This window comes from Sceloporus undulatus, chromosome 1, assembly GCF_019175285.1.
Source record: "Sceloporus undulatus isolate JIND9_A2432 ecotype Alabama chromosome 1, SceUnd_v1.1, whole genome shotgun sequence".
NCBI classification, from domain to species: domain Eukaryota; kingdom Metazoa; phylum Chordata; class Lepidosauria; order Squamata; family Phrynosomatidae; genus Sceloporus; species Sceloporus undulatus.
The window spans coordinates 272,017,731-272,036,397 of NC_056522.1; the positions used below are offsets into that span (position 1 = coordinate 272,017,731).

At 41.1% G+C, this 18,667-nt stretch overlaps 1 protein-coding gene across 2 annotated transcripts in view; it reads left to right on the forward strand.

Annotated features, from left to right (window-relative positions):
- Positions 1 to 13,935, forward strand: part of SERGEF (secretion regulating guanine nucleotide exchange factor) — a 176,785-nt gene extending 162,850 nt beyond the window's left edge. The window contains exon 11 of one of the 2 annotated variants that reach the window (XM_042445842.1): positions 12,138 to 13,935. In XM_042445842.1, coding sequence (XP_042301776.1) covers positions 12,138 to 12,319 — 182 coding nt within the window. In that variant the 3' untranslated portion in view covers positions 12,320 to 13,935. The remainder of the gene's footprint in view (positions 1 to 12,137) is intronic. The other variant, XM_042445843.1, reaches the window with a different exon arrangement.
- The last annotated feature ends 4,732 nt before the right edge of the window (positions 13,936 to 18,667 follow it).

Here is an 18,667-nt window from a genome sequence, read left to right on the forward strand (position 1 = left end):
TTTCTTGAGCCGCTTATTGCCAAAGCAAGGGGCTTTTTCACACTACACAATTATATGGGGTATGAGTCTACTTTAAATTGCCATGACAACATCCTATGAGATCCTGGAAAGTCCTTGTACAGTAGTTTGTTGAGACACTAGAGCTCTCTGGCTGAGAAATCTGACTATTCCTTTCTAAATTGTAAATCCCAGGATTGCATAGGGAGTTAGTGCAAGTTAAAGTAACATCATATTGCTATAATTGTGTAGTGCAAAAGAGCCCAAGGATGGCCCATAATAGGTTCTCTTGCCCAGTCAAGATATGCAGATGTGAAGGCCAAAGATAGCACCTCCTTCTTGCACAGTGTAAAATACAACAACAACAAAGGTCATTTACTATCATGCCATTATGTCCTTATCAGCTTCCTGAGGCAATTCCGTGTAACTAATGGTAGACTGCTGTTGCAGTTCTAAAACAGAAGTCTAACATAGAGTGATAGAGTAATGGAATAACAGAGGGACTGCAAGGGTCATCTAGGGAAAACAATGTTTAAACCAGTGTTTGGAGAGAGTATGCAAGTGTTTGTTTATATACATGCCTGCAAATTACATGTTGACTTAGGAATTTCATAATGAATTTCATAGGCAAAGGAATACCCAGAGGTGGTTTTGCCAGTTCCTTCCTCTGAAATATAGCCTATTGCACCTGGTGTTTGTTGGCGGGCTCCCATCCAGTCTGACCCTGCTTAGTTTCCAAGATGAGACAGGAGCTGGTGCTTTTAGAGGATTTAGAGTATGCAAGATCAAGGCACTGATTTGCTTGTGGAAGAGCTGTGGCAAGGGGGAGATGGCTTTCTTTGGGGAGAGTTAAGGGCAGTATGGCTGGGACATTTGGAGGCATTTTAGTCTTTAAGTCATTGTCGGAAGGGTTATGTATAGGAGCTTGCTTAGTGCACTAGAGTATGGTTTTTGTAGCTAACATTTCATACTGAGTAAAAAAAAACAACCCCCCCAAAGAACTTTTTAAAAAAAAAAAAAAGTTTGTAGAAAAGGATGGATATATGACTCCCAAGATCCACATCTTGCCAAATAACAAAAACTTTGTGGCAAATAAACAGAAAAGCTAAACTTAAAATTTTTAATTCTTTAAAAAAAATCTTGCACTTTCTTTGAGAATATTGTTGACATGGAGAGGATGTGCCTTTAGATTTATTCTCTGGGTATGTTAAGGAATGCCTCCTAATTGTCTCATTGTCATTCTTACTCATGTTCATCTGTCATTACTTGTTCCTGACTGTCCTCATCTTTTTTTTTTTGCATACTTTTTTTTATTTCTTCAGGAAAGCTTCTTTGTTCATGTCTTTCATCTTGCTTCATCACACCATAATTTCTTCCCTTGCATTTTCCAATGACATTTTTCCTGTCCCCTTTAAGCTAGCTAGAAATTATCTCACCTCATGGAAATTGTCCTTTAATCTCTGTGGCCTGCATAGGATAGCAGATAGCCTAAAATACATTAATGTATTAAACTGCTATTGCATTTCCTTTTTGAAAATGAAGAGTAAGTCTAATCATATATGATGTTATTGGTCATTCTTATTGGAAGATAATATGAGGCAATTAAAGTGCCACTCTCATGCTGTAATTGAAGAGAGCTAAATTTTAACCATTGGAATATCCAGACTTCAGATTGTGGGTTTTCCATGAAGAAAATGTCATATGTTCCCAAGAGCAGGGTTCAAGGATTGTTGTATTTGTGATCTCATAACCTCAACTTCCAGATATGTTGGTATGGATCCTTTCTTTCAGGTACAGATATGTTAACTGCTACTCATGTTTTTGTAATGCTGAGATGAGAGCACAATTGTATGCTTAGTTCTGAGCATTCCTTGAAGGCGTTTTGAAGCTGTGTAAATATAATAGGATGCTGAGATTTGGTTAGGTTGAGCTGTAGGAGTAGAGTAATCACATGCTCCCGAGAATTAGAATTCCCCCCTTGTACAGTTTGACATTAAAAATCATGAACACTTGGGATTCTCTGTGCTCCTTGTATCATAAAGATGGGTTTTTCTGGACATTGCCTCAGCAGTTTTCCAAAATGCTTAACTACAGGAGATCTGCTAGGGGCAATCAAGTACAGGATTATTTTATGAACACTAATAGAAAAGATCTGGAGTCAAATGAAAATTATTTATAATCCATAAATTAAATACTATTGCTGTTGTGTGCTTTCAAGTCTTTTCTGACTTATGGAGACCCTAGGCTAGGACAAATCTATTGCAGGATTTTCTTGGCAAGCTTTGTTCCGAGGAGGTTTGTCATTGCTTTCATCTGAGGCTGAGAGAGTGTGATTTGCCCAGTGGCACCCAGTGGGTTTCCATAGCTGCACAGGGATTCAAACCCTGGTCTCCAAGTCATAGTCCAATGTTCAAACCACTACACCACACTGACTGTATTAATAATGTAGGAGATGCACATTATCATTGGCAGGCATGGATGAAAAGCCATGCCATGTAAAATATTCCTCAATTTATTAATAAAGCACATTGCCTTCAAATGTTCAGGATAGGTAGGAAACAAAGAGCTTGGAATCAATTATCAGTGGACTGTTCTTGGTGAGCAGAAAGCAAGCACTTCAAAGATAACACTGTTGTTTTCTACTGCAGTATGGAACAGTTTCTCTTTGGGGAAAGTTTACAACAGGAGGAGGGCTCTCTTGCTTTAGCAAAAAGGCAGATGCAGGAGAGACACGATGGAAGTGAATAAAATTGTGCACAATTGTGTAGAAAGGAGATGAGGAGACTTTTTTTCTCCCTCTCTCATAATACTAGAACCTGGGGTCATCCAGTGAAGCAAAATACTGGAAAATTTAGGAGGAGGTAAAAACAAGTACTTCTTATCATAGCACAGCTTTAAATTATAGAATTCACTGCCACCAGATGTAGTAATGGCTTCCAACTTGAATGGTTTAAAAAAGAAATTAGACATGAGGGGAATAAGGCTATTGATTTCTGCTGGTCAGTCTGACTAAATAATTTGTCCAGTGTATTGGTTGCTGAGCCAGCAAGGGGTAGTTAGTGGTTTAGGTGTTGAACTAGAACTCTGGGAAACAAGGGTTTGAATTCCTGCTGAGCTGTGGAAACCTATTGGGTGAACATTGAGGAAATCATACTTTCTCAGTTTTAGAGGAAGGCCTTTGAATAAATCTCAGGAAGGGTTGACAGGGTTGCCAGATGTCAGCTTGAAAACATGCAACAGCAGATATCAGTTCCTGGGGAATATGAGATGACCTCTGAACTCCAGACAAACATCTGACCCAGTGTGGCTGTTCTTCATTTTCTTTTTTTATTTCCATATTACATGTTTGTCTGGAGTTCAGAGGATGTTTTTTCCCCATGGCACCAAATTATTGTGCTCAAAACATCTCTGAAGGACACATTAAGGTGAGAAAAAATAACTGGCCAAAGATCACTCAGTACAGCATAATCTCTGAATAAGGATTTCTCTCCAGATCCTCCAGATCCAACACTTATCTAACCTTCCCCTTCTCCTTAAGGCTTAGATTGTGTTCTCTTTAACAAAATCCCATGAGCTACTTATCAGCCACCTCCCTGGTGCCTTTCAGAATGATTAAAGTGTCTTGTTAGTATTTGTGTCTCACAAGACCTAAAAACCATTTGGGAGTACGCCAAGTCGAGGCAGTAGTCATCACTTCGGGGAAGTATTCTAGAATTTATGAAACCATTGGTTAATTTTATTTTGAAACACATTCAGATTCTTGGTCTGCTGCCACCATTGATTCAAAATGGGTACTCCTTTTGGGCACTAACAGTTAACATTTGGGGGAAGGGAAGAAATAAGTGGGAAAGAGCTATCAGCATTTGTACTTGAAAGAGAAGCTGGTGTTTTATGCTGCATGAAACAATCTCCTGAAGCAGTCAAACCAGATATTTCTGTAGGTTTGACTGTTTTTGGTGTTGAATGACATGGTTGTGGGTGGTCAACACAGAAAGTGTGTGATAATATCTGAACTTGGGGGCAAAGTGTCAAACAATAGTTTGCAATTCATTTTATTCATATCACTGATTAAATTTTTATTAGCAGTCTTTAAAGATATTGACGAGGTGGCTCTTTAGGGATTAGCAATCTAAAGACTTGCCTTCTTGTTTCCATAGCAACCCAGCATCTCCATCCTTCCAAAGCAGCCCAGTGTACTGCAGAGGCATTGGATTCAGCAGAATTATGTTAACAATCAAGAGTCTTTCCATTTCCTAAATGTTTGCTGCATGAAAATGGACTACTCTGCCATTTTAGGAGGGGGGCAAAGGAAAGGTTTCGGCTGAAAAACCATTATTTTTAGGCTCAAAGACTTTTTTCTTCTTAGATTTCATTTTTAAATAATTCATAAAAAAGCAATTTGCCTTTCCTAGTGTGAAGTATTTTTTAAAAAAATATGTTGTAGCTAAACAAGAGTATTTCTAATTAGCTAACACAATCGGTACTTGGTGTCATTATCTTCAGCGTATTATACAGTACCTACCTATGCAATATTATGTTTAGGATTTCAGTGATTTTAGTAGGGCAGAATTCTAGAGAGTCCTACATGTGTATACATTACATTAATGCAGAAAAGAAAAGAAAAGAAAAGAAAAGAAATAATGCATCCTCTGCAGTCTTGAGCATATGGTTTTCTGCCCCTCAAAGTGGCCAATCCTTAGTCAAGGATTACTTTTGTATAAAATAATATTATGTAATACTGGCCACAATTTTATCTTGTGCCCATGGATTCTATATTGTGTGCAAAGAGTAGTTGACTGAGATCATAGTGCTCTGCCAGTGTACATAACACCAGATATGAGGATGGAGATGGCAAGAAAAACAACAAAAACTAGAGTAGGGGTGGGCATTTGTGGTGGGGCTTAGGTGCTGCATTCAAGCATGTGAGACTACTCAGGGAACCTATTTGTTTTTTGTTTTTAAAGTTTAAAAATTATCTTTTCAGGAAAGATGAATAGGGGGCATTTGGAGGGACCAATAAGATTTCTCTTGAAGGATGTTGAGCAAAGAGCATTTAAAGCAGGAATCTGTTGAATTGGTTGAGAAATGAGGATTTAAAGCAGAGATCTTTTGAAATGGGTTGAGCAAAGAGGATTTAAAACAGGGATCTGTTGAAGCACATTGAGCAATGAGGATTTAAAGCAGAGATCTGTTGAAGCACATTGAGCAATGAGGATTTAAAGCAAGGATTTAAGCAAGAAGGGGATTGAAGGAGGGATGGGAGCATTTGGAAGGATGGACAAGATTGTTGGTGGGGACAGAGGGAGGATGCAAGGAAGTTCAGCAAGAGCTACAGTGAAGGGGTGGGAAGATGTGGGAGCATGCACCCCCCCTGCTGCCACCCATATCTACTTTAGGCCCAAGTGGTCTGCCCAACGCAGATTCATGTGAGTGTCCTAGTTTATTACAGCTTGGAGAGATCATGCACATATTGGCTCAGAGCCTTTTTTAAAATGAAAGGAGCCATGCATTCAGATGCTAATTCAAGCCCTTTGCCTGTCCAAATCAGTACAATGAGGCTGGGAAAGAAGAGTATGTTTTTGATTGGATTTCTGTTCTGATTAGTCCTTTTGGACTAGGGCACAAGAATTTTATTTTTCTACATCAGTATTTTCACCTCTGGTTTCAGATATACAGCCAAAAGAAAATAGGACCCTGAATCATTTTGCACCAAAAAAAGAGTAGAAAAAAGAGTAGAAAAATGTTCCTTACTAACAATAGCAGCCTTCTCACTGGCTGGTCCTTTTATGCCTGAACTGGTTTATGCATGGCTGCTCTAGTTCTTCAAATGCCAGTTGAAGAATAAGTAAATTTAAGAAAGTGTCATGTAATCTTGAATTTGGAGTTCCTAAGAACATTGAAGGCACCAGATCTTATCAGATCTTGGAAGCTAAGCAGGATCAGCCTGGGTTACTACTTGGATGGGGCACTGCCTATGAATACCAGGTACTGTAGGCTATATTTCAGAGGAAGAAACTGGCAAAACCACCTCTGGATATTCCTTGCCTATGAAAACCCTACAAAATTTATGGGGTGCCATAAGTTGACACACAAGTTGTGTGAAGGCACACACAAATACATACACAATCTTGAATTTAATGTCTAGTTCCATGTTAAATATTAGGGCCAATCTAGATGTATTCAAAAGAGCCATGAGTGCTGCATACAGTAAGGAGTTTCTATATCTCTTGTCGCATGGCATGTCGGTATGGTTGCATGATCAGGATTGTGCAGGCTTACCAGTTCTAAGGAGAGTGCTGCTACACACTGTCCAATCATTCCCACTTCCAGGGGATGCAGCTAAAAAAAAAAAAATCAGAGGGGTTTGCTCTGAGTCTTGCTTAGCATGTTGCTCAAATGGGGGCACATTTTCTTCTCCAGTTGGAACATTTCTCTCCCAACAAGACAGAGAAGGAATGGGTCTTTGTTTTAGCTTTCCTTCACTGTTTATTTTTTCGGAAAGAAACAAACCAGACAGGAAACTTGTCTCTATGTTAGGATAACTTGCTAAACAAACTATGAATCTAAGTGAAGCTGTTTTCTGTACTGCTCATACTCCACAAGCTAGGATTCCCATCCTCTGAACCAAGGTGGGTAGCAGTCAAGGGAGCAGAAGCTGGGTAAGCCTGGTATACCTTGAGAAAGAAAGAGCATTTGGCATCAAAGAGTGAGGATGGTGGGTTAATCCCATACAGACCGAGAGTGAAAGAGAATATACTGCTAGTAGAAAGGGAACTGACAGGCAGGTATGTTTTGAAGCAGAGGTAGGCAACTTCAATATGCCATATGTGAGGGGGGACCCAGAAATAGTCTGAATTAAAGCAAGCATTTTTTGTAACCCTGAAATTCAGCAGCCAGTGGCTCCAAGCCATTTCAAGCAATAAAAAGGCTTGCTTTACATTCCCTGCCCTCTCCAGAGTTGCTGCCAAATTGTAGTGTTGTGATTTGGTGCTAAATTTCAGCTCCATAGCTTTTGGGGCTATGTTGGGAGAGGGCTGCAAAAATCCCCTTAGAGGAGCTGCCTGTGGTCCATGAGTGAAATGATTTCCATCTCTGTCTAAGCAGCTGGAGGTTAGGGAAGAGCTTTCCAATAGGGAGTTTCCCATTTCATATTGTCTGGTTTTCCACTGTTAAACTGTGCCACATTCTGCTTCTGCCATAAATGTTACTTGATGACACCTTGGTTTTTATATGATTAGTGCCCTCCCCCCAATATCTAGTTCTTACTGGTGTGTGTAATAGGTGTTTTTCCCCTCCCAGAACACTATAATAGTTTTTTCTCTAACCCTTCACATTTTATATCACATTAGGACCAGGGAACAGAGAACTCCAAATTCAAATCCCCACTTGGCAGTGAAGCTCACTGTGTATACTGTGTTTTAAAATTATGTAAATATATTTAAACTTGCATCATCCTTGCAGGTGCCAAGGCATGTTAAAATGATACAATATAAAAAAATCATAATAGAATACTTGAGAAGTAGGTAAAACAACAGAACAGCTGTCTTCTTAAGAAATAGCAGGGAAATGGAGTTTCGACCAAGATCCAGAAAGATAGCTTGCTGCTAATACCTATGTGGGGTGGGTATGCCACCACAGAAAAGACTTTCTTGTTTTAACATAATGTATAAACATAGGCCTGTTACAGACTGCCAAAATAAAGCTGCTTCGGGTCTCTTTGGAGGTATGCTGTTTAAATGATGCATGCATCCTAAGAATCCGGAAGCTGCACCAAAGCTGCACTCCAGTGCTTAGGAATGGAGTGTGGCTTTGGCACAACCTCTGGACTCTTAGGACCCATGCATCATTTAATTAGCATACCTTCAAAGAGACCCGAAGCAGCTTTATTTTGGCAGTCTGTAACAGGCCTGAGACTGTTGTACTTTGGTCACAACATGAGAAGTCACGACTTACTGGGGAAACAAATAATCCTGGGAAAGGTGGAGGGATGTAGAAAGAGAGGAAGCATGCATGCTGGATGGATGGAATCTATTAAACAGGTCATAGGCATGAATTTACAGGAACTACACAGAGCAGTGCAGGATAGGGAATCTTGGAGATGCCTCATTCACAGGGTCACCATGAGTTGAGATCTACTTGAGGGCAGTTAACAACAACAAATTTCTCTTGACCAAGGTACTTGAAGGAAACCCCCCTTTTTAAGACCCCAGAGCATGAGTTGGAATGAGAAAATGAAAATATGAATGTCAGGTTGTTAGGCCTTAAGATTTCAGGTAGTTAGGCAATGGCTTCCCATGATTTGAACCCCAATGAGCCTTGGGCTCATGCATTTGTTGGGCTTCAAAGGTAAGTGCTAGCACCTTCAGCTGGGCTCAGAGGTGAATAAGCAGCCCTTACAGCTACTTCAAAATTATTGTAATATAGTTCCACCTCAGAAATACTAGTAAGTATTCCTACAGCTACGTTTTGCCTTAGCTGAAGCTCCTAGGGTGTCTTCAAGGGTAGTCCCATAAATACAGTTGGCCCTCTTAATGCACAGATTTTTTGTCCATGAATTCAAGTATAAATTCCAAATAGCAAATCTTGATTTTCCATTTTATATTAGGGACACCATTTTACTATGCCATTGTACTTAATTGGATTTGAGCATCCACAGATTTTGATATCCACGGGAGGCCCTGAAACCAAACCCAAGTGGACAACAGGGGCCCATTACAGAACCTGTTGCAGTAATTCATTTGGGATGATGCCAACTTTTGGATTATTATAACCAAACATGTTTCGGAACAGCCACATATGATGAACCAGATAAACCTGATAAAAGATGTTCCATACCAAGAGGAAAAGCTGGATTGAGGAGTAACTCTGAAGTAAATTTGGCCAGATTACTGGTTAAGATATAATGGAAAGCCATGACTTCCCATGATTTGATTGAACCACAGTGATCCTCGGGCTCATACATTTGTCCTCTTCTTGTGCATCTGCAAGGAGATCAGAGGGGTCTACTTTGAACCAACAATGGTTCCTCTGTGATATTGGAACTCTGGGAACCAAATCTTGCTGTTTATCTGCAGTTGTGTCTGAAAAGGACAAAAGGAACCATGAAATTAGGGCAGCACTTTGGGCACAGCTTGGTGTGAGTTTGCGTGTGTGTCACTCGGCAAATTTTTTGCAGCCATGATTTTCACTGGTGAGTATTCTTTCTGTCACACATTATACTGCTTTGTCTTGCAGTGGTGGAATTGTAAATTGGCATCTGGACAGGCTGTACTGTTCCTCCAAATCTTTCCTTTCAGGAGGTATGGGGTCAGGGAAAAGGCTGCCATGAATGAATTGCTTTAAAGTATGGATGAGCATCAGTGCGATGATAGAAGGCTGCATTAACCCACCCCTCACAAACTTGCAAAGGCCACACCTTCCCCATCATATTTTTGCCCTAAAATCCGCCCAATCTGCCTTTAGAGTTATGGAGGCATTTTTGCCATATTTCTGCCCCCCTGCCCCAGGCCAATTTAAGCTCAGGAGAGGCCTTTTTTTTTGAAATAGGAAATGAACAGGAATTGACTTGTGCTCACTTCTTGTTGTAAAAAAAAGTCTTCCCTGGGCATAAAATAGCCCAGTGGCAGGCCTAAAGAATGGCAAATAATGCCTTCCAAACCTGCTACAGGGCATCTGGGGAAAAATGTGTTATAGTCAGGAGAGCTCTGGGGACCATAAAAATAGTTCTGAGCCACACCTTTTCCACTTCCATAGTAAAAGTAGGAAGCTAGTGCATTCAGTCTCAGAATTCATTGCCAAAGACTAGAAAAATAAATATGTCCCACAGGTATATCCATGAATTCTTAATATTAACTTGATAGTTTTAGGTCAGTGATTTGCTGAGTGTGATTTTAGATCTAATGATATTTGAACATTTAAGATGCTTTTTATGTGTTTGAACCTATGTGAACACTTTAAACTAAACAGAGATTTTCTTTTTTCCAGCACAGTATTCTGCTTGATACTGTATTATTATTATTATTACTAAGTGTCATTCAGTTACTCCGGCATAAGTTTAAACAGGACAGAGGGAAAGAGTGTCATTCCGTTTGAAAGTAACATTCTCTTTGATCATTGGCACCCAAAAAGAATACAGTAACAACTAGTCTGAGCTGCCACTTTCCAGACTAAAAATGTTCTTTTGACATCTGCCCTCTTTATGAGATGGAGATTCCTGTACTGAATTTCAAAGCTCCAATATCAAACTTAGTTTTTGAAACAGGAGTGGCAGGAGTAATTAGGAAGTATGGGGAATCTTATGTAAACAAAGTTGGATCAGGATATTAAATTGTATACTACAGCCCTCATTCCTTGTTGGATAATCTATTATGAAAGTACTACCACATTTATAACCCTGTGATTTGTAATATCTTGGTTATGCACTTGTTGAGAAATAGGATGCTATAACAGATTTACAGCTTAAGTCTATGCTTGTAGTTAAGGTCTCTTGAGAAAAAGGCTGGATTTCAGTAGTAGAGTCTGTGCTTGGCACAGAAAAGAGCCAAGGGTCAATCCATGGTATTTCTAGAGGCTAGTCTGTCCATAAGTGTAGAATGGGCCCTTGGTAGCCACTGGGGTGTGGTTCCAGGACCTTCCATGGATACCAAAATCTATGGATGCTCAAGTCCAGTTATATACAATGGCATAGTAAAATAGTGTCCCATATTAATTTGCAAAATATTTTTTGCAATTTATAAATTTTTGGATTATTTTCAAGCCGTGGATGGTTGAATCCATAGATAAAGAATCTGTGGATATGGAGGGTCAATTGTATTATGTGAATTGCTCAGGATTTTTACACATTTGCACTGATGTTTAATTAATTTCACTTTTTTGTGCAAATTTGCAACTATTCACACACACACACCCCTTTGCCAAAAATCCACAGCTATTCAAATCCATGTGGAACAGATGGACATTCACACGTTTGATAATGCACATCCTTTCAGATACTCACAGATATTTCAGTAAAAACCATGAAGCCTTTGGGGCACAAAAAGCCCTTATTACTCCAAACTGTATGATGCAAGATCACATTCTAATTGAATATAATGAGTAGTATTTTAATAGACAAGCCCTAGGTATCTCTTGTTTGAAATCCTGGAGAACTACTTCCAGTTAGCAAAAACAATACTGTGTTGAATGAACTAATATTTTGACTCAGTATAAGGCAACTTCTTCTGTTCCCAGTGATTGCTTTAAAATACTGACCAAGATTCTGCATGAGGAGATGTAGTTACAAATATGTATCTAAGATGTTTCCCAGTGCTAGCCTCCCAAATCCTACTTTTGAGGCCTGCCCTGTAAACACAGCCATTTCCAAGGTGCTAGAGAGTGAGGCAGTGGAGATTATTAAATGGGAGGAACAACGTTTTGCTGTCCTTCTCCCTTCCTTAAACTCAGTTAATTGCGCGATCAGGGATCACACCTCCACATGCTTCTGCCATCCTTCTCCCATGGGTAAAGTGTCATGGAGCCGTCCCTGTGTGCTTCTTCCATCAGTAAAGTGTCATGGAATCGTCATTTGGTATTAGCAGGAATTCCCGTTAATACCAAATGATGGCTCCATGACACTTTACTGATAGGAGAAGCGTGTGGAGATGGCTCCATGACACTTTACCCATGGGAGAAGGATGGCAGAAGCATGCGAGGTTGTGATAATCTTCGTCCCCTGATCGTGTGATTAGCTGAGTTTAAGAACTGAAAAGGGACAGTAAAAGGATGCTGTCCCTCCCATGTGATAATTTCTAATGAGTAATGATATGGTGAGCCCTCTCCAAATCACAGGGCACACTGAGAAAGACAGCTGCAGAGACTAATATGGTGGCCTGTCAGGATCCTGTCACTGCTGCTTGTCTCAGTGCACCTTGTGACCAGGAGACATGGACATAGAAATTCCTGCGGGGGAGCATTTTTGTCATTGCAGTTGTGTAATGATGGTAAAAGTGAATTAGAATACTTAATTACACACACATACAACTTCATAGCATTCAACATTGCTGCTGCTGTTTGTTAATTTGATCTGATTTGAGGAGTAGAGAGCTGTATTAAATATTTTAATGTTAATATTCTGAGTACAATATTTCTACTTTTCCTCTTAGGTGGCCAGTGTTTTTCCTGGGGATGGAATGAACACGGGATGTGCGGCAATGGAACAGAAGTAAATGTTTGTCCTCCTCAGCCTCTGGAAGTTCTCAGTTCAGCAAAGTCACTTTTCATTGGATGTGGAGCTGGACATTCCATGGCCTTTTGCCACTTGGCAGACTTAAACCTTTTGCAATAGAAGTGTCAGCACAATTTTGAATTTTATAAAGTTTGTGCACTTTAATAAAAGATGTAAAACAGTTACGTGAAAATTATGGGCAAAATGGTTGCTAGTTTCAGAGCAAACCAAAATAATGCTTTTTTAAAAAAAACAACAACAAAGTTTCTAGAGTAAAACCATTGATGGTGGAAGCAGGGCCAGTCCAGCCTAAGTTGGTCATGGTAAGTCATGGTTTCCATTGAAAGCAATGGAATGGGACTTGGATTCAGCTAACTGGATTCCTAGTGATTTCAGTGGGAGATACATGCCTAACTTTTTGAAAGGTTGGACTACTTTTTGAATTAGCTAGTGAATTTTGGGAGTTAACAGACAAAAAATTAACAACCTCTGAACTTTTGCTAGCTTGTATTCATTTCTCTGCCTAATAAAAGCAAGGAGAGGTACTCCTTGTCTGTTGGAAAAGCATTTTGATTTGATAAAATGAAGCTTCAATGGTTTTTTTTTTACTAATGTAGGGCAGTGCACAGATAATACAACTTTTGTGAAAGTTGACACATCAGAACAATGGGGATTTTTAATGGGGCTATACTGATTCAGCATATTTAAGGCAATCAGATTTGTATTGTATAGGAAAATGTAGATCTATAGGTTCTATTGCTCTTGGGGCTCTCTAGGTTTTATCTCTTGATCTGCTTTGCATTTTAGTCATTGTTAACTGCGTGCCTATGTGTATCACTGTGACAGACATCGATATTATATTTGAAAGAGTCACTTGAATTGTTCCCGAGTCTCACTGAGGCTCCAAATGGGCCCTGGAGATGTTCTTCTGCTTTCACAAGCCAGTAGCTTTTGTAGTTCTCAGTTGAATTTCATCTGGGATTGAATTAAATATAGATTTACTATGCAGTAGGAAGGGGAGTGAACTTGAAGCCCCCTTTCCATTGCATAACTTCAAACCAGGATTTGAAAAGCAATAAATATCAAGCAAACTTTATTCTTCTAGGACTTCATTCTCACTTGTGCTATTTGCCAAGTTTTCTGTAATATAAGTCAGAAGAAGGCAGTTTCATGCACACATGAATATCTCACTGCACGCATGATCTGGATCATGGTGCTGGTTTACTAGATCAGACAGGCAGTTTTTGTTAATAATATCTGTTGATTTCATGAATTCTTGTGTGCATGTCAAAATCCAATGATATGTTATTGTGCATTTGCTCTGTATGTACAGAAAAGCAAGCAAAAAGTAAAACCCTGGCATCAAAGAGCTCAGAATCTGAAGCTAAGTAGCAAAGAAGGGGACAACTGCAGTGTGGTGGGATGAATATGGGAGCTCAGGATATGTTTTTATTCTTCATTGTTTTATTTGTTTCAATTTTTGTAAACTTGAAATTGGTCATAAATGGAGGTATATGAATGCTGTAAATAAATATAAAATAAACATTCTGTTCAGTATGGGCTCAAGACTGCAAGAGATTTAAGCCAAAGTCTTTAATAATAGGGGGTAAGGGGGTTGTGTAATTTTTAATTATGTATGTATGTATGTATGCTATAAGTTGTTGATGTGTTTTTATTGTTGTAACCCGCCTTGATCCTTTTGGGAGAGGTGGCTATAAATATTATTATTATTATTATTATTATTATTATTATTATTATTATTATTATTTTCACAGAAAAGCTAGATTTCAAGGAGAGATCAAAGAAATCATACCACTACATGGCTAGTGTTATGATTGTTTCTTAAATGCCATGGTTGCATCTGGTGGAATCATGGGCTTTTTAATTTGGGGAGCTGCTAGAACTCTCTGGCTGAGAATTCTGATTGCCAATCCCGAAATACAAATCCCAGAATTCCATAGGATGGAACAACTGGAATCATAACACTTTCATTGTTTAGTATGAAAGGGCCCTAGTATTCTAATATGAAGTTCTGTCTTAAGATACCAGATACCAGGAGTGGGAGGCATTTGAACCAGTGGTTCCCAACTTTGAATGTCCAGACACTGGCCTGCAGTGTTCATCATCTTTGATCATAGGCCACTTCAGCTAAGGTTTGTGGAGGTTCTAGCCCCACAATGTCTGAACAACAGTTGGCTGTCATGAGAAGGTGATGGAGATGGAGGACACTTAGGGGCTGGACAGACTGCCCCAAACGGGTGGTCTGGAGCCACCCATTCTCTCTCCGTAGGGAGCCCGCAGCAAATAAACTGCGCAGGCTCCCTCCGCTCCAAAAAGAACTCACTAAAAGCGGGTTCTTTTCGGTGTGTGGGGAGGATGTCATCAGTGCGCCATTGGCACACTGTGACGTGCATGCACAATGCAAGAGCGGCACCCAGGGGTGTGTATGTGGTGCCACGTTTGCATCGTGCATGCGTGTCATGTATGGATGGTAAAGATGGCGTAGTTCATACATATTAGGGTTGCAGAGCGTGTTGTTGCCATGTGCTCTGCAACCCTAATTTTGGCGCCGACACGGTGCTTGTGGCCCGTCTGTATCGGACCTTAGTTATAGACAGATATGGCAGGATATAAGGACGGTAAAGCAGGAGGGGGGAGGAAAGGCCATTGACAGCTTAGAAGGCAAGCATGAAGAATTCTTTGCTGAATAAAAAAGCATAGGCTTTCAGAATGAGGATATTGCATGAAAAATGAAAGATGAATAGTTTTGGCAGCAGAGTTCTGGACAGATGTCCGGGGGCTGAAGTGTGATAATAGCCAGAGATTAGAAGGTTGCACTAGTCAGGGCCTAGATGTGCACCACATGCACAAATCTTCACAAAGGAGCTGGAGAAGAAGACTAGTGAATGGGGAGAAGCAACATGACTTGGCAGCCTACTTGAGTATGGTTAGAAAAAGAGATGAAGGAGATAAAAGGAACAGTGTTCCATTTCCATTTGTTTTCTCTTCCATGCTGAGGAACAGCGACACTTTTCTTCATATGGAGTATGTGGACTGCTTCATAGACATTGCCATGTGCACTAATAGGCACTTGTCCATGTAGTGGCATTGAGCTGACCCTACATTGAGACCTATGTGTTGGCTATATGCATTGTGCTGACCTACTTTTTAACCTAGTTTAAAGGCATTTCAGGTATGTGAACTGCCATTTCTCCCGCCCCTGTCCTGACCCCATACAGTGAAATCCTATAGAAGGCTATGCATGTGAAACAGCTGTTCTGCACACACATGCTTCTGATTCTTTGTCTAAAAACACTGCTAGTTCAGTGTAATATTAGATGTACAGTTATTTTTCTAGGAGGATAAAGTAACTGAGAAAAGAGAAAACTGAGCAGATAAATATATCCTTCCCTTCCCGCCCAGTTTTGCCTGTAACTATAGACAGTATTCATTTTTTTAAAAATGTAATAAAGAATCAGCCATGCTGACTAGATGGACTAAAGAAATAAAAAATCTTACCAAAACCTGTTTTTAATCTGTTATTTGAGAGAGCAAGTTAGTGAATTCACAATACAAAGGGAGAGTTTTGTGTGGCAATATATACAGGAGGAATGAACTGAGCATATTAGACCAAGGTGGGGTGGGAAGCCATTTTGCAGCACTGACTATTGACTGCATAAATGTTGGAACTGGCACGGCAATGGTGCCATGTCATGCCTTGTATTTATTTAGATCAGTGGTCCCCAAACATTGCCCTTTAAGAAATTTTGGACTTCATTTCCCAGAAGCCTCAACCATATTGGCCAATAGTCTGGGATTCTGGGAGCTGAAGTCCAAAATCCCTTAAAGAGAAAAGTTTGGGAACCACTTATCTAGATGATACAACAAAGAAACCATGGCCTGTTACAGACGGGCCTTAAAGTACGCGACGAGCGCGTACTAGGGTTAGGAAGGGGCGGTGCTTCCGCACCCTCCTAACCCTAGTGCATGCTCGTCGCGCACAAAATGGCGGCGGCCATTCCACACAGCCGCCGCCATCGATACGTCACGACCGCACTGCCTCTATACGGGGTGGTGCAGATGTGGCGCCCTTAGCGTGGAGCAGGAAGGAGCTCCGTTTTGGAGCTCCTTCCTGGTTTGGTCCGCTGGGTGCAGCCTTCAGACAGCTGCACCCAGCGGACCAAAGGAGAAAGGGGCCAAACGGCCCCTTTCTCCTCCTCCCCGCCGCCACGGGGTGTCTTTGTGCTTGGAGCCCCAAGGACACCCCTTTCCAGGAAGCCTTTTGCCGCTTCCCCGCAGCCCGGAAAGCGGCGGATCGGGGCCTCGGAGGCTGCCGGTCTGGCAGCTGAGGCCCCAATACATCGGGGAAAGGGGCGGGTGTAGCCCGCCCCAAACAGGCGGTCTGTAACCCGCCCCTAAAGACCTTTCGGGAACAGACTAATGTTCAATTTCCACAGAATCCAGCCATATGCCTTCGGGGAACAGAACAAGCAAAACAAGAGTGCGGCACTGTCCTCTTGCTCGCATTTCCCAGCTGTATTCAGTATTCAGAGGCATCTCCTGAAATGGGGGATGATACCAAGCCATCTTGGCTTGTAGCTGTTGATAGTTTTATCCTCCCTGGATTTGACTAAATTCTTTTAAAGCCATGAAAATCCATCTCTGCTTCTTATGACAGTGGCATAATTTAGCTATGTACTGTATATAATGAAGTAGTTCGTTTCATGTGTCCTGAATCTCCCATCATTCAGGTTCACCAGATGTGGGTTCTAGAATTATGAGAGAGGGACAAACATTCTCACTATCCGGGTTCCCTGTGTTGTGCATGAGTTCATATACCTAGACCATAATCCCACTCAACTTTTTTTAAAGCTGAAAAACCCCCAGTACTGTATCTTATTCTCATGTAGCCTCAGCTCCTTGATCACCTTGGTTGGCCTCTTCTGCACTTGCAGCTCTAAAATATACTTTTCCATGTTCTGTGACCATTACTACACAGAGTATTCTAAGTGTGGTTGTACCATGGATTTAGATAAAGAAACTGTGGCAATTCCAGCTTTAATTCCTTTATTATCTCCAACACAGAACTTGTCTCCTTTCACCCCTCCACTGTAGATCCCACAGTAAATCAGTGGACTGAATGTCCCTGGAGCATGTTTTTTAAATAGAAATATGGGTGGGATGAAAAGCTCAAATCCTCACTTTTTAATGGGAGATGAAGATTGCCACCTCACATAAGAAACTTGAATCCACTAAAGAAATAGCATCAAGTGACAAGGACATAATGTGACACAACAAAAGGTTGAGTAAGCAGTAGCGTAATTGATTCTAATAAATAGATGCTTTTATTATCTCTCTGTAAAGGGAAACCTGGTGACTTGCCCAGCGCTGATGCTGGGAAAAAAGGTTGATCTAATAAAGCCAGTTTCAGTAAAAACAACTTCAGAGGTGACCTTTACCAAAGAGGACATCAGGACGTGTGTGTGTGTGGGGGGGGGGGGGTAGAATCTGGCGGAAATACTTGAAGACATTCCAAGGTTATATTTTCTTAGTATGTTGTTATTAGGCATGTGGGCAAAGCACACACAGAGAAAGAGAAAGGAAATAATAATAATAATAATAATAATAATAATAATAATAATAATAAATAGGATTTAATTATATCACTGGGAATCCGGGCAGCTTACAACAGAGGGGATAATAGACGGTTCCCTGCCCTCAGGCTTACAATCTTAAAAGACACGACACAAAAGGAGAAGGGAATGGTGAGGGGGGGAAGGGATCAGGTCCAGCTGTTCTTCTCTCCCTCTTAGGCCTGGACCAAGGCAGATGGACTGGAGGGAGGGCTCTGTTTCTTAATCGAGGCTGGACCCAATGGCGTTGGGCCTGTGGCCAGAAGATGACAGTTGGAAGGAGGGAGGGGAGGGCTCTTCCTCTTCAGACCCGATGGCATTGGGCCTGTCCTTTCGCTCCCTCCCAGGCCAGAAGATAGCAGTTGGAAGGAGGGAGGGCTCTTCCTCTTCAGGCCCAATGCCGTCGGGCCTGTCCTTACATTCGCTCTAAGGCCAGAAGATGACAGTTGGAGGGAGGGAGGGGAGGGCTCTTCCTCTTCCGGCCCAATGGCATTGGGCCTGTCCTTTCACTCCCTCCCAGGCCAGAAGATGGCAGTTGGAAGGAGGAGAGGAGGGCTCTTCCTCTTCAGGCCCTATGGTGTTGGGCCTGTCCTTTCACTCCCTCTAAGGCCAGAAGATGACAGTTGGAAGGGGGGAGGGGAGGGCTCTTCCTCTTCAGGCCCTATGGCAGGGGTAGGCAGCCTTTTTGAGCCGGGGGCTGGGTTGCTGTCCCTCAGACAACTGGGGGGCCGAAGCCAAAAAATAAATGATTAAATAATTTTCTTAAATAAATAAATAAATAAACTGGGACAAATGTAGGACAAAAATTTCAAATGGAGGACACTTTTTAAAAAAG